At 42.2% G+C, this 12,574-nt stretch overlaps 1 protein-coding gene across 9 annotated transcripts in view; it reads left to right on the top strand.

Moving 5' to 3' along the window:
* The window catches only part of herc2 (HECT and RLD domain containing E3 ubiquitin protein ligase 2), a 246,039-nt gene that overhangs the window by 229,193 nt on the left and 4,272 nt on the right, over positions 1-12,574 (top strand). For all 9 annotated transcript variants that reach the window (XM_078545139.1, XM_078545142.1, XM_078545137.1 and 6 more), the window contains 7 exons: positions 1,188-1,375; positions 2,019-2,216; positions 2,934-3,017; positions 6,527-6,668; positions 8,245-8,439; positions 9,171-9,283; positions 11,897-12,087. In XM_078545139.1, coding sequence (XP_078401265.1) covers positions 1,188-1,375; positions 2,019-2,216; positions 2,934-3,017; positions 6,527-6,668; positions 8,245-8,439; positions 9,171-9,283; positions 11,897-12,087 — 1,111 coding nt within the window. The remainder of the gene's footprint in view (positions 1-1,187; positions 1,376-2,018; positions 2,217-2,933; positions 3,018-6,526; positions 6,669-8,244; positions 8,440-9,170; positions 9,284-11,896; positions 12,088-12,574) is intronic.

Raw genomic sequence — 12,574 nt, forward strand, 5'->3', positions numbered from 1 at the left:
GATAATTAAAGACCTGCCCGTCCAACTTTAAGGCTGGTGGGCAGGCTAGGAGCCCCAGCAGGATGAGGTTTCATGTCCGTTTTTAAAAACTTTTAATACATTTTATGTGATGTTTATTAACATGTCCCATCTCGTGTGACATTGTCACATGAGGGGGACATGTTAATAATTTTTAAAGTTTTCTGGACTGTCAGTAATCTCCCTGAGACAGTATTTTGTCTCAGGGAGTGAAAGAGCGCACTTTGACAGTTGGGGATACCACCCCCCTTGCTGTCGGGCAGGCCGCTGGATGGGCCTTAATTGGCCAGCCCACTCAAAATGGCGCTGGGCCCCATTTCGGTGGCGGGGGTCAGCTGCCCACCAGCCGCCGAGCCGGTGGGGCCCACACGCCCACCAAGGGCAAAATTCTGCCCATTTCCTGGTCATTCATCTCATTGCTATTTTTGGAACCTTTGCGCAAATTGGCTGCTGCATTTGCTTCTTTTACAACTTTGACCATTCAAAACTTTGGCAGTGAAGCACTTTGGAATATTCTGAGAATGTCAAAGGCACTATGAAAATAAACACCCTTTCATTAAAGAGAAAATATTTTCAATTTGTGCAGAATTGGCTTATTTGAGCCAGGTGGTATTTCCAGTATAGTTTGTTTCTGCACCCCTCGATTAGGGCAGGAGTCAGACCTCAATTCTTTGTAGTTTTGTATGGTTGGACAGTGGGTGAGAAAGGATTGGGCTTGTTGGTTTTTGTCAACTTCTTTCCTTCACTCCATTAAACAATGTTTTTACTCAAGAACTGCCCAGCTAACACATCAATAGTAGCCACTGGGCAAAGCACTGGAGGTCTGTATGCTACCAAAGGAGTTTGCATTTTCAAGAGAGGGGAATAAGGATGAAATTTGGTTGAGAGAGGAGAGGAAAGTGCAAATAAACTACATTTCCCCTGAACCAGATGTTGAGAATATTTTTAAGGCAGTGGCGGATAGATTCTTGTTAGGCAAGAGAATCGAAGGTTATCGGGGTTAGATGGGAATGTGGAAATCGAAACAAGATGATGGCTGTGATCGTATTGAATGGCGGAGCAGGCTCAAGGGGCCGAATGGTCTACTCCTGTTCCTATTTCTTATGTTCTTATGAGTCATGTAAGAAAATCACTTCTCTAATAAGTTTTTTCTTTCCTTTCCTAACAAGGAGAAGTTTACACATGGGGAGACAATGATGAAGGGCAGCTTGGAGATGGAACCACCAATGCCATCCAGCGGCCTCGTTTAGTAACTGCACTACAAGGCAAAAAGATAAACCGTGTTGCATGTGGGTCGGCCCACACCCTGGCGTGGTCTACCAGCAAACCAGCTAATGCAGGAAAACTCCCATTGCAGGTTAATTAATAGCATTTGTGGCTACTTTAAAATGTTTTTTAAGTTAGATCTGCAGCAGGATGCGTTAATGTGTTGACAAGGTGTCCTCTGAAGTAATGGGACTCCATCCCTGATATTGCTTACCTACTGAGTTCCCAGGCTTGGTCAGAATTATCTAAGCAAATATGGAATTGAAGCAAAGTAAAAACAGAAAATGCTGGAAAAACACAGCAGGCCTGGCAGCCTCTGTGGAGAGAGAAACAAAGTTAACGTTTCGGGTCCATATGACTTTTGGACTCGAAACATAAACTTTGTTTCTCTCTCCACAGTTGCTGCCAGACCTGCCGAGTTTTTCCAGCATTTTCTGTTCTTATTTCAGATTTTCAGCATCCGCACTATTTTGTTTTTATTATGAAATTGAAGTGAATATGTTTAATAAGGAAGGAAGGATCAGAAAGTAATTAACCTTTGTGGCCATGCCCGCCTACGCTCTTATAGCCTGGTCACCAAGTGGTGTCAGCAAGCCTTAACAGCAAGATACTGCCCATCTTCCTCAGATAGTGGGCTTTGAAATTGGCAGTGTATCTTGGAATCAGAAACTTGGAAAAATTAACATCGTTTAAAAGTAAAACTTGTAAATCTGATTATTTCTCGTGTTTTTAAGATTCCAATGGAATACAACTACCTCCAGGAAATCCCAATAATCTCATTGCGAAATAGACTGTTACTACTGCACCACATCTCTGAACTGTTCTGTCCCTGTATTCCAATGTTTGATTTGGAAGGCCGACTTGATGAAACTGGGCAAGGCCCATCAGTTGGACTCGATACTTTACGTGGAATATTAATATCACAGGGCAAGGTAAGATCCTGCTTTGACAGGGGGCACAGCTTTTGGGGAATAGCTGTCTTTATCAAATGTCCTATGCACTGCAAAATAATGAATGTCCTATGCATTGTAAAATAATGAAGGGGGTGGAAGGAGAGTTCAGCTTTGGCTCCACTTTACGTTTTCACTGTTTCAATCAAAATCAATATCAATTACAGCACTAGCAGAAACCTTGGGCACATTATTTCTTGAAATGTTAATAATGGAATAACAGCATTTGCAGAAATGTTAAGCAGGTTATCACAGCAGAAATGTTATTGAGAGGACAAATAATAGAAGGTTGGTTCCACTGGTTAACAAATTGATAATGAGAACAGGATTAAATGAATCTCACTTGAAGATCAAAAGAGGAAGTTAGAGGAAATTTTCAGGGGATTATTGGAACATGGAATACTTTACTACAAGTGGTACGAAGACAGCGACTGTAACATAAAATAAAAATAAAATTTAAAACAAAATTAGATAAGTATTTGAAAAGGAAGAATGTAACAGATTATGGAGAAGGAGCAGCAAATAGAATTCAAGCTGACAATTCCAATTGAAGGACAAACACAGGGGCAGTGAGTGGAATATGTCCTTAATGCTATGATTTCAGTAGGAACAATATTTATGACTTTTATTTGTTTAGGAACAGTTCACTGATAGAGGTTCATCTAGCAGTATCCTAACCACTTCAACATTTTATTGCAGGAAGCTGCTTTCCGCAAGGTAGTCCAGGCGACAATGGTCCGAGATCGACAGCATGGACCCGTTGTGGAACTTAACAGAATCCAGGTACAATCGTGCAGCAAAATACCCAGTAAAACTTTAAATCTGGAAGCTTGATCTTTCTAGCAGCTGTTCTTGATGTTAATACCGTGAGGTTATGCGAGCAATGCATTCGGGAAGTGGCGCATGATTAAGTTCAATGGGACTCCTCTTATTTTGAACAAGTTATGTTTGGCTCCCAATTTAAATTTCATTTTTTGAGGTTGGATAACATTTTGTCAAAGAAGGATGCTTTTGTTTTTTAGTGAGTTTAGACATTAATTTGGTCGAACATCTGATTCTTTCCTTCTATTTCACAACTAATGCTATTTACAACTTTTGACTTGAATTGCTAAGGGCAATGACTTGTGCTCTTGAGTTTAGCTACTGCTGTTTCAGAAGTCCATTTCAGTAAGATGCTCAGTTTTTAATTGTGATTAAGAATGCTTCTAGCTAAGAAACCTGGTAAAAGGACAAGACCTATTAGTATAGGACAACACCCATAGCACAGGACAATGCCGAGGTTAGAGGCTAGGAATCCTGCGGCAAGTAACTCACCTCCTGACTCCCCAAAGCCATCTACAAGGCACAAGTCAGGAGTGTGATGGAGTACTCTCCACTTGTCTGGATGAGTGCAGTTCCCACAATATTCAAGAAGTTTGACACCGTCCTTGACAAAGCAGCCCACTTGATTGGCACCCCATCCACAAACATTCACTCCCTCAACCACTGACGCACAGTAGCAGCAGTGTGTACCACCTACAAGATGCACTGCAGGAACTCACCAAGACTCTTTAGGCAGCACCTTACAAACGCACGACCACTACCATCTATAAGGGCAAGGGCAGCAGATGCATGGGAACACCACCACCTGGAAGTTCCCCACCAAGTCACTCACCGTCCTGACTTGGAAATATATCGCCGTTCCTTCACTGTCGCTGGATCAAAATCCTGGAACCACCTCCCTAACAGCACTGTGGGTGTATTTACCTTACATGGACTGCAGCAGTTCAAGAAGGCAGCTCGTCACCAACTTCTCAAGGGGAATTAGGGATGGACAATAAATGCTGGCCTAGCCAGCGACGCGCACATCCCGTAAATGAATAAAAACAAAAATTACTGAGAGCTGGGGACATATCAAGAAGTAGTGATTAGGTTTTAAGGTTGTAGGAGGAAGGGAAGACTGAGGCTAGTTAAAGGAGTTTCACAGTTTTGAGGACCTGGGATATATGTTGTAGGGGAGACAATGGAGTATGACTGGATTTAAGGGGAAGGAAGAAAATGTAGAGGGATGTTCATTTGGAGCTTAGGTGCAAAAGGAAAAGAGTTCAGAGCAAAAATCATTGTAGTATCCGTAAAATAGAGGACCACGGAGGTTGTGATGAAGGAGAATGGAGACCTGAGAAGAATTTGCCTATTAGATAAGCATTTCTTTATAGTCCTGTCTTGAAAAACTTTCCTTGATATGAAAGTAGTATCAAGCTCTGTAGTTTGTTTATAACCTCATTATAATACCGTTGCATAGTTTTATCCCTGCTAATCCATTGTTGAAAAAATTCTTGCACTTAATATGACAGTTGCAAAATAAGAAAAGTTCAATCATCTGGGAAACAATTATCAACTATAACTAAGCTAATATTGGGTTTAAGGAAGTGATTTGAGAGAATTTTGTATTCCACGTTTTTCACCATACTTTGCTAGAACTAACTGAATCGCATGAAACCCTGTTGGCCCTTGGCCTCCTCTGCTTAAAGTGCTTGCTACTCCAGGATCGTCTTGGATAACATATTGATCCTTTATCCACTATCAATTATCTTCTTAAACTCCTTACCCTACCCCTTCTGCCACCTACATCCACCAAATCCTGCTTACCCATTATCCCTGTGGTTGCTGGCCTATATGGTCCCCAAAAGCCTCAGATTTAAAATTTTCATCTTTGTGTCCAGATCATTCCATTCCCTCATCTCTGTAGTCATCTCTGCATTGCTTCAACTCTAGCCTCTTGTGCATCCCAAAATTCCTTCACCCCCACCATTGTTTACTGTGTCTTCAGCCACCTAAGCAACAGGTTCTGAAGCCCCTAATCCCTCTGCCTCTCCTCCTCTAATATGCTCCTTAAAGCCCAGCGGTTTGCCCAAATTTTGAGCTTCCCCTCCTAAGATCATCTTTGGCTGAGTGTTGACTTTCGTCTGATTGTTTTTGTGAAGCAGCTTGGAACACTTTTCCTACAGTAAAGGTACTATATAAATGCAAGTTCACATTTACAACCATTTGAACTTTCCACTGAGCTTTATATCGACTCAGCTTAATTTGTTTTGCAACACTGACATTTATATAGTACTCCTCACATATCGCTAATGTGAGTAGCCATAGCTCAGTTGGTAGCACTATCACTTCTGTCAGAAAGCTGTGGATTCTCACCCCACTCACGGACTTGAGCACAAGAATCAAGGCTGACACTCCAGTGCAGTACTGAGTGACTACTGCACTGTTGGAGGAGCCATTTTTCAGATGAAACATTAAACTGAGGCCCTGTTTGCCCACTCAGGTGGATAGCACTATTTCAAAGAAGAGCATTGGAGTTGTCCCCAGTGTCCTAACCAATATTTATATCTCAATCGGCAATACTAATAATGGATTATCGGGTTATTACCACATTGCTGTTTGTGGGAGCTTGCTGTGCACTGGCTATGTTTCCTACATTACAACACTTTTTAAAAAAAAAAGTACTTCATTCGTTGTTAAGTGCTTTGGGATGACATGGGGTTGAAAACCTCTATATAAATGTAAGGCTTTTTTGTATGTAGATGTACACCTCAACACTTTTCAAGGGGGATACTAAGGAGAGAGTGAAGGTGGAGAACCTAGCAGTATGGCTAAAGAGATTGCTTTTAAAAGTCTAGCTGTTACCAGGGAGTAAGGTCAAATAGTTTTGGAACAGGGTTTTAGAGGACAGAAAGTTTATGGCTGGAAGATTATCCTATGGTGTGGGATCAAGCAGTCATGGCAAGTCCAAGCAGTATAAATCATTACATGAGGCTGGAAAAGTTTTTACATATGGAATGCAGTCATGTTGTGGGGGAGCCTTGAACACGTTTCAATGAAGTACAGGGAGCCAGTGCAGTTTATTGAGGGCAGGGGTGATAGATGCGTGGGTGCAGGCTTAGACTGCAGAATTCTCATATGGCTGAAATTTTTAAAGGGCACAGGCAAGTGAGAAGATTGTAGGAACCAATCCTCGGGATGAAGAAGGTTTTAGTAATGGTTTTTGTCGTGGTAAATGTGAGGCTGGGTGGAATTAGGCACTCTCCTGATATTTGAACCCCTCACATGCCTTTTGAAATACATGGCTGCTGACACTTTAGACTGCTTTCTTATTTATTCTTTCATGGGATGTGGGCATCACTGGCAAGGCCAGCATTTGTTGCCCATCCCTAATTGCCCTTGAACTGAATGGCTTGCTAGGCCATTTCAGAGAACAGTTAAGAGTCAACCACATTTCTTCATTGATGCTTAAATTTTATCTTTGTCTTCAGGTCAAACGTTCCAGAAGTAAAGGAGGATTGGCGGGTCCTGATGGCACAAAGTCTGTTTTTGGTCAGATGTGCGCTAAGATGAGCTCGCTCAGCCCTGATAGCTTGCTGCTCCCTCACCGAGTCTGGAAAGTCAAGTTTGTCGGTACATTTAATTATGCAACTAAACTTTATGCTTGGTTTTTTTGTGAGGAGCAGGTGGGGAGAGGGAGTTGAAATGGTTTCTCCTCCATTATTTACTTTGACGGTATTTTAAATGTCTTATTATATTCTCCTGATGTTGATTAATCAGAAGCTAACTTCCAGTACGGTGAGAGCCCAAGAGAGTGATCGTAATAAAAACAGAAATTGCTGGAAAAACTCAGCAGGTCTGGCAGCACCTATGAAGAGAGGAGCAGAGTTAATGTCTTGAGTCCAGTATGACTCTTCTTCAGAACTTCACTGTAACATTATTTTCTCTTGATACTTCTAGGTATTTGCATCTGGTTTGATGCTAGATAGATTTGAATCCTGTACTCAACTAGCTCACGTCGTCACCTCTTTCAATGTTGAATTCTTTTTCTGTCCCATTCTTTTAATTTAAAATCACCACCTTGTACTGTAGTTTTATTAGCAGTTAGAATCAGTGACCTTCATATCTCAGTGCTTGATAGTGCAGTTTTTTCCTGCCCCTCCACCACCACCTTATAAAGGCATGGCTCATGCTGCTTAAGATTTCATGGACCCTTGGCACTTTACCTACGTGTTCAATTTCCATATGTGAGCATTCACAGTGAGTGCAGTAGGCCATTTTCTGGAAAGCAGCAATCTTGACCTTACCTAATATCCTCATGTGCACTTTCACCATAAGTTGCTGGATTGTAATTGGGTGAGTATCTAGACTGATTGATTGACTTGTGCCTACACCATTTTTTATGGTCCAAGGTGATTGAGGATATTTGCAACATCATTATTGCCTTTCCAGCTGAGATCAGATAATATAGGATAATACTGGTGATTTCTTGACCTATGGCTCAGTGCAGCATCAAGATGCCATACGGACTCGAAACGTTAACTCTGTCTGTCTTTTCACAGATGCTGTCAGACCTGCTGAGATTTTCCAGCATTTTTTGTGTTTGTGTTTGATCAAGATGTACAATCCAAGCCGTTTAAGGAGTTAGTTGGGAGATTTTAAGAGCACGTCTCTTTGCCAAAATTGGTGTCATGATTCCACTATTCTCAAAAATTTTCATGAATGACTGAGGAAGAATGTTCATTTACTTAGATTGGATGTCACCCTTGTATTTATGTATATATTTTAGTTCAAACTTCTGAGATGAAGCTCCCTTCTTTTCCACCTGGTCGGTTCTTTTTCCTATTGAGTGAAACATGGAGTTTTCAAATTGTTTCCCTTTGTATTTTGTTTTCTCATTGACTTACCTACCTATGTTTTTCTCTGCCTTCTCTAGTCCAGGATCTGAGACTCATGAATACAATAGGGTCAGGGAAGAACACTAACTCAGGCATCTGGCGCACAAAGCTCTTAAACTGGATCACTGGATATTCTTTTCTCTTGAATGATAAAATTCTGCTGTTTGCAGAGTTTGAACAATGCTCTTTGTCACTGATGTCTCTCATTTGCATGTGAAATTTAAAAAACATGTAATTTATGCTACTCTGCAAGGATTTTGCATTTTAGTTGTTGAGGAAATCCGACTGAAACCTGTTGTTCCTTTGTCCAGGCGAGTCTGTGGATGATTGTGGTGGAGGTTACAGCGAATCGATTGCAGAGATGTGTGAAGAGCTCCAAAATGGTTTGACTCCGTTGTTGATTGTTACCCCAAATGGAAGAGATGAATCTGGCGCCAACCGGGACTGCTTTCTATTAAATCCAGCTGCCAAATCACTGCTGCACATGAACATGTTCAGATTTCTAGGTGTGTGGTTTATTAATATGACTTTGTTTTCATCCTGTTTTTATCTATGCGTGCATGTGCATAAATTCAAGAAGTAAGCTTCCTTAATAGTCTAATGCGTAAATACGTCATCCATTGTCTCACTAGGCTATAGAGCCAAGAAAGGTTGCGTGCTTGATTTTCATGACTTCAGTTGGGGAAAATGGTAATGGCATTACAATTGCTACCAGCCCTCTTGCTATATGAGGGACAGATCAGTTCGAGTTACCACTCCTGATCTCTGTCAACTGATGCTGAAGATATGCATGTATTGGTTGAGGTTGGGACAAGGTGTGGACGAATAGCCTACTGGCACTCACTATCAAGGACTTGCACAGGATGTCAAATGCTACCTGGTGCTGGTCTCTGTTGGATCAGACTCCACTGCAGTGGAATGCCTGAAGAGTAAAGTTGGAAAAATTAGGGGGTAGTATTAATTCGTAGAAAATAAATCTCTTAGGAATCTAAAGACTCTTAATATATGCAAGATCAGAATCGCTTAATTTTATTTTTAACTTTTAACGACCCTTCAGAAAGTGAGTACAAAATTTTTCAGTGTGCAGTTGGAGCAAAGTATGACCCAATATTTGTTGCAGACATGCCACACTGTCTAGGGAACATTTAAATGAAACAGTTGAGATGGGGTACTTTCTTGCCATTTGTGACCTATTAATACTTCTAACAGAATTTATCCTGAAACTTTCCTATTGTAGGTGTGCTTTTAGGCATTGCTATACGTACTGGCAGTCCTCTGAGCCTCAATTTAGCTGAACCTGTGTGGAAGCAACTGGCAGGAATGAATCTAACAATTGCTGACTTGAGTGAGGTAAATCCTGACATTTCTACCTATGCCTTTAATACATTTGTTATATAGGAGCACGTTTTAAAGTCTTTATTTTTGGCTGAAGTTAGAATACTCTAACTTCTGTGTGTGCAAATATTATTAATCAATATTCCCTCCTTTAAAAAAAAACAGCCATTGACCTCTCTGCCTTTGAGAACCACCTCCCTTTCATCTCCCAAATTCCATCCTGCAACAATGTGCTTGAATCTCTCCAATAAGATTTCTGCCCCTGTCACAGCATGAAACAGCTTAATCAAAATTACAAATGGCACCTTTTGAAACTGTGATTATGGTGCACCATCCCTCCCTGATCTCTGTGCAGCCTTTGATAAAGTACATTGTGCCACCATCCTCCCAAACCCCTCTTCTGTTGTTTAGCTCGGTGGACTGCTCTGGCTTGGTTCTACTCTTCCTATCTAATTATAGCTACAGCATCTCTGCAATGGCTTCCCTTCCTCTCTCTGTTGCCTCTGATGTCCCTCAAAGATCTTTCCTCTATTGTCATAATTTATTATGCCCCCCCATAGAGCCTGATAATTTTTGAAAAGAGAAATTTGAACTTATAGTTAACAGCTGAAAGGATAACACGACAAGATTTGACGTTTTAAGATGTTTACTATAACAAACAAACCAAAAAGGCACGGTTGACTAAACACCATTTTTGTAGGCAACTTATGCTTGAAACTACAGAACAGAACTTTTAACACAACCAAAAAAAAACACTTGTCAGGTACACTCTCCTTTAAATAGACATTCAAATCTCCCAGAATCAGTCAAACATGGTTATCCCGAAGATTTACTTCTGTTCTTTTCCTTTCTCACCTGGTAACTTCTAATCATAGAACTGTCCTTCACGGTGAGAATATTATTGGAGATCCTCCTCCTGGCACACGGTAGGCTAATCTTCCAGCTTTGTTTTAACTCCTCATAAATTTGGCCTTTTCACGCGCTTCACCTGCATTCCAGCTTAGAGAACCAGACAGACTTTTGGCCTTGTATTCCCGCCCTCTCTCGTGCTCTCGCGCTCCCGCCCTCTCTCGTGCTCTCGCGCTCCCGCCCTCTCTCGTGCTCTCGCGCTCCCGCCCTCTCTCGTGCTCTCGCGCTCCCGCCCTCTCTCGTGCTCTCGCGCTCCCGCCCTCTCTCGTGCTCTCGCGCTCCCGCCCTCTCTCGTGCTCTCGCGCTCCCGCCCTCTCTCGTGCTCTCGCGCTCCCGCCCTCTCTCGTGCTCTCGCGCTCCCGCCCTCTCTCGTGCTCTCGCGCTCCCGCCCTCTCTCGGGCCCTGTCAGACTTCTTGTGTCTGAGTTTTCAGGGCTATCTTAGATCGTTACCATCTCAAAGCCCATTTCCATGGCAATGATAATCACATGAGCCATGTATTCAGGTAGAAATGCAGATTAGTTATCCTTGAGAGCCCAACTCTCTTTCATCTTGGAATTAAAGGGACAGTTTAAAGCACAACTGTTTACAACCCAACATTCTCAATGTTTTTTGGGACTTTGAAGACACGGTCTATCCACTGTTAGCTCACAGGCTGCTGCCATTGCCACCAAGCCTAAAAACCTTCCCAGTAAAACAATCTGGGCCCCCTTTAATTTCTAACAATCAAATCACCCAGGCTTGCTGTCAGGCAGACTTCAGAACAGGTCACATGACCCCTTCATTTTACCTTTATATTAAAGATCAGCCCCAGAATATACCAAGTTATAAACCTCATAATTGTAATACATTATCCACTCCTCCACTGCATCAGCACTATCAGTCTGCTTGCCCGACATGCAGCCTTGGATGAGCTGCAATTTCCTCCATATAAACCATTGGCCATATAAGCTATCACCTTCACTCCTGCCAATAACTGTAGCTTTGCCACTGTCTTGGTTGGCCAAGACTGCATTTAACCTCAGAGTCCTTTTTGACCCTTAACTGAACTTCTGAACTCCCAATCCTTACCAATACAGAGACTGCTTGCTTCCACCTCTGTAACATCGCCCATCTCTGCCCTGCCTCAGTCCGTCCATCTGCTGAAACCCTCATCCATGCCTTTGCCATTTCCAAGTCCCCACCTGGCTGGCCATCTGTACTCCACCCTGCTTGAAATTCAGCTCACCTAAAACCCTGCTACCTTGGACCTCCTGATCCAAGCCCCGCTCATGTTAGCTCCTGGTGCCCAAATTTAACATTTTCACCTTGTTTAAATGCATTCATTCCTACAACCACCCCCATCTCTGTAACTTCACAGCCCTGCAGGCCTCTTGAATGCCTTGCTCTCTAATTTAAGCCTCTTCCGCACCCCACTACTTTTGTACTGCATTGGCAATTGTACCTTCAGCCATCTTGGCCCTAAACTCTCGAATTCCCTTCCTAAACCCATCAGTCTCATCACCTCTCTCCTCCTTTAGGACCCTCTTTGAAATCCCGATCTATTTGACCAAGCTTTCACTTTCCCCTTTTAATACCCCACCCGTGTCAATTTCCATCCACTACTTATGCGAAATTCCTTGGCTTTTTGTTTACATTAAAGGGACTATATTATTCTGCATTACTGCTCTGGAGCATTTGAAGAAAGTATATATTATTTAGCCCATGTTCTTATACTTAGGTTGACAAAGACTTTATTCCTGGGCTCATGTACATCAGAGATAATGAAGCCACAGCTGAGGAGTTTGAGGCCATGGCTTTGCCCTTCACAGTGCCAAACGCGAGTGGTCAAGATATTCAGCTGAGCTCCAAGCACTCGCATATCGTATTGGAGAACAGGGCTGAGTATGTTAGGCTGGCCATAAACTACAGGTAAGATGAATCATTCAGTAATATTGCCTTTCCAGGCATATTTCACAGTGGCTTGCCCGGTTATAATTTTCTCTAGTATTGTAGTTATGCATGATCACTGCATCATAAGGTATTGCTATTACATTATTTTAAGGTTCTAAAAGCTATGTTTAATAAACAATGCTAGTAAAAGTAGCACTCTTGTCTGAGTTCCAACATTCCGGGCTTCAGCACAAAAATCAAGGCTGTCGCTCCAATACAGTACTGAGGCAGTGCTGTACTGTCAGAGATGACTTCCTTTGGATGAGACCCCATCTGCCTACTTGGGTGGATGTAAAAGATCCCGTAGCATTATTTTGAAGAAGAGCAGTGAAGTTCTCCCCTGTGTCCTGGCCAATGTTTATCCCTCAATCAACATCACAAAAACAGATTATCTGGCCATTATCACATTTCTGTCTGGGGGAATTTACTGTTCACAAATTGTCTGTCATATTTCCTACATTACAAC

Source organism: Cetorhinus maximus, chromosome 7 (genome assembly GCF_964194155.1).
Source record: "Cetorhinus maximus chromosome 7, sCetMax3.hap1.1, whole genome shotgun sequence".
Lineage (NCBI taxonomy): Eukaryota > Metazoa > Chordata > Chondrichthyes > Lamniformes > Cetorhinidae > Cetorhinus > Cetorhinus maximus.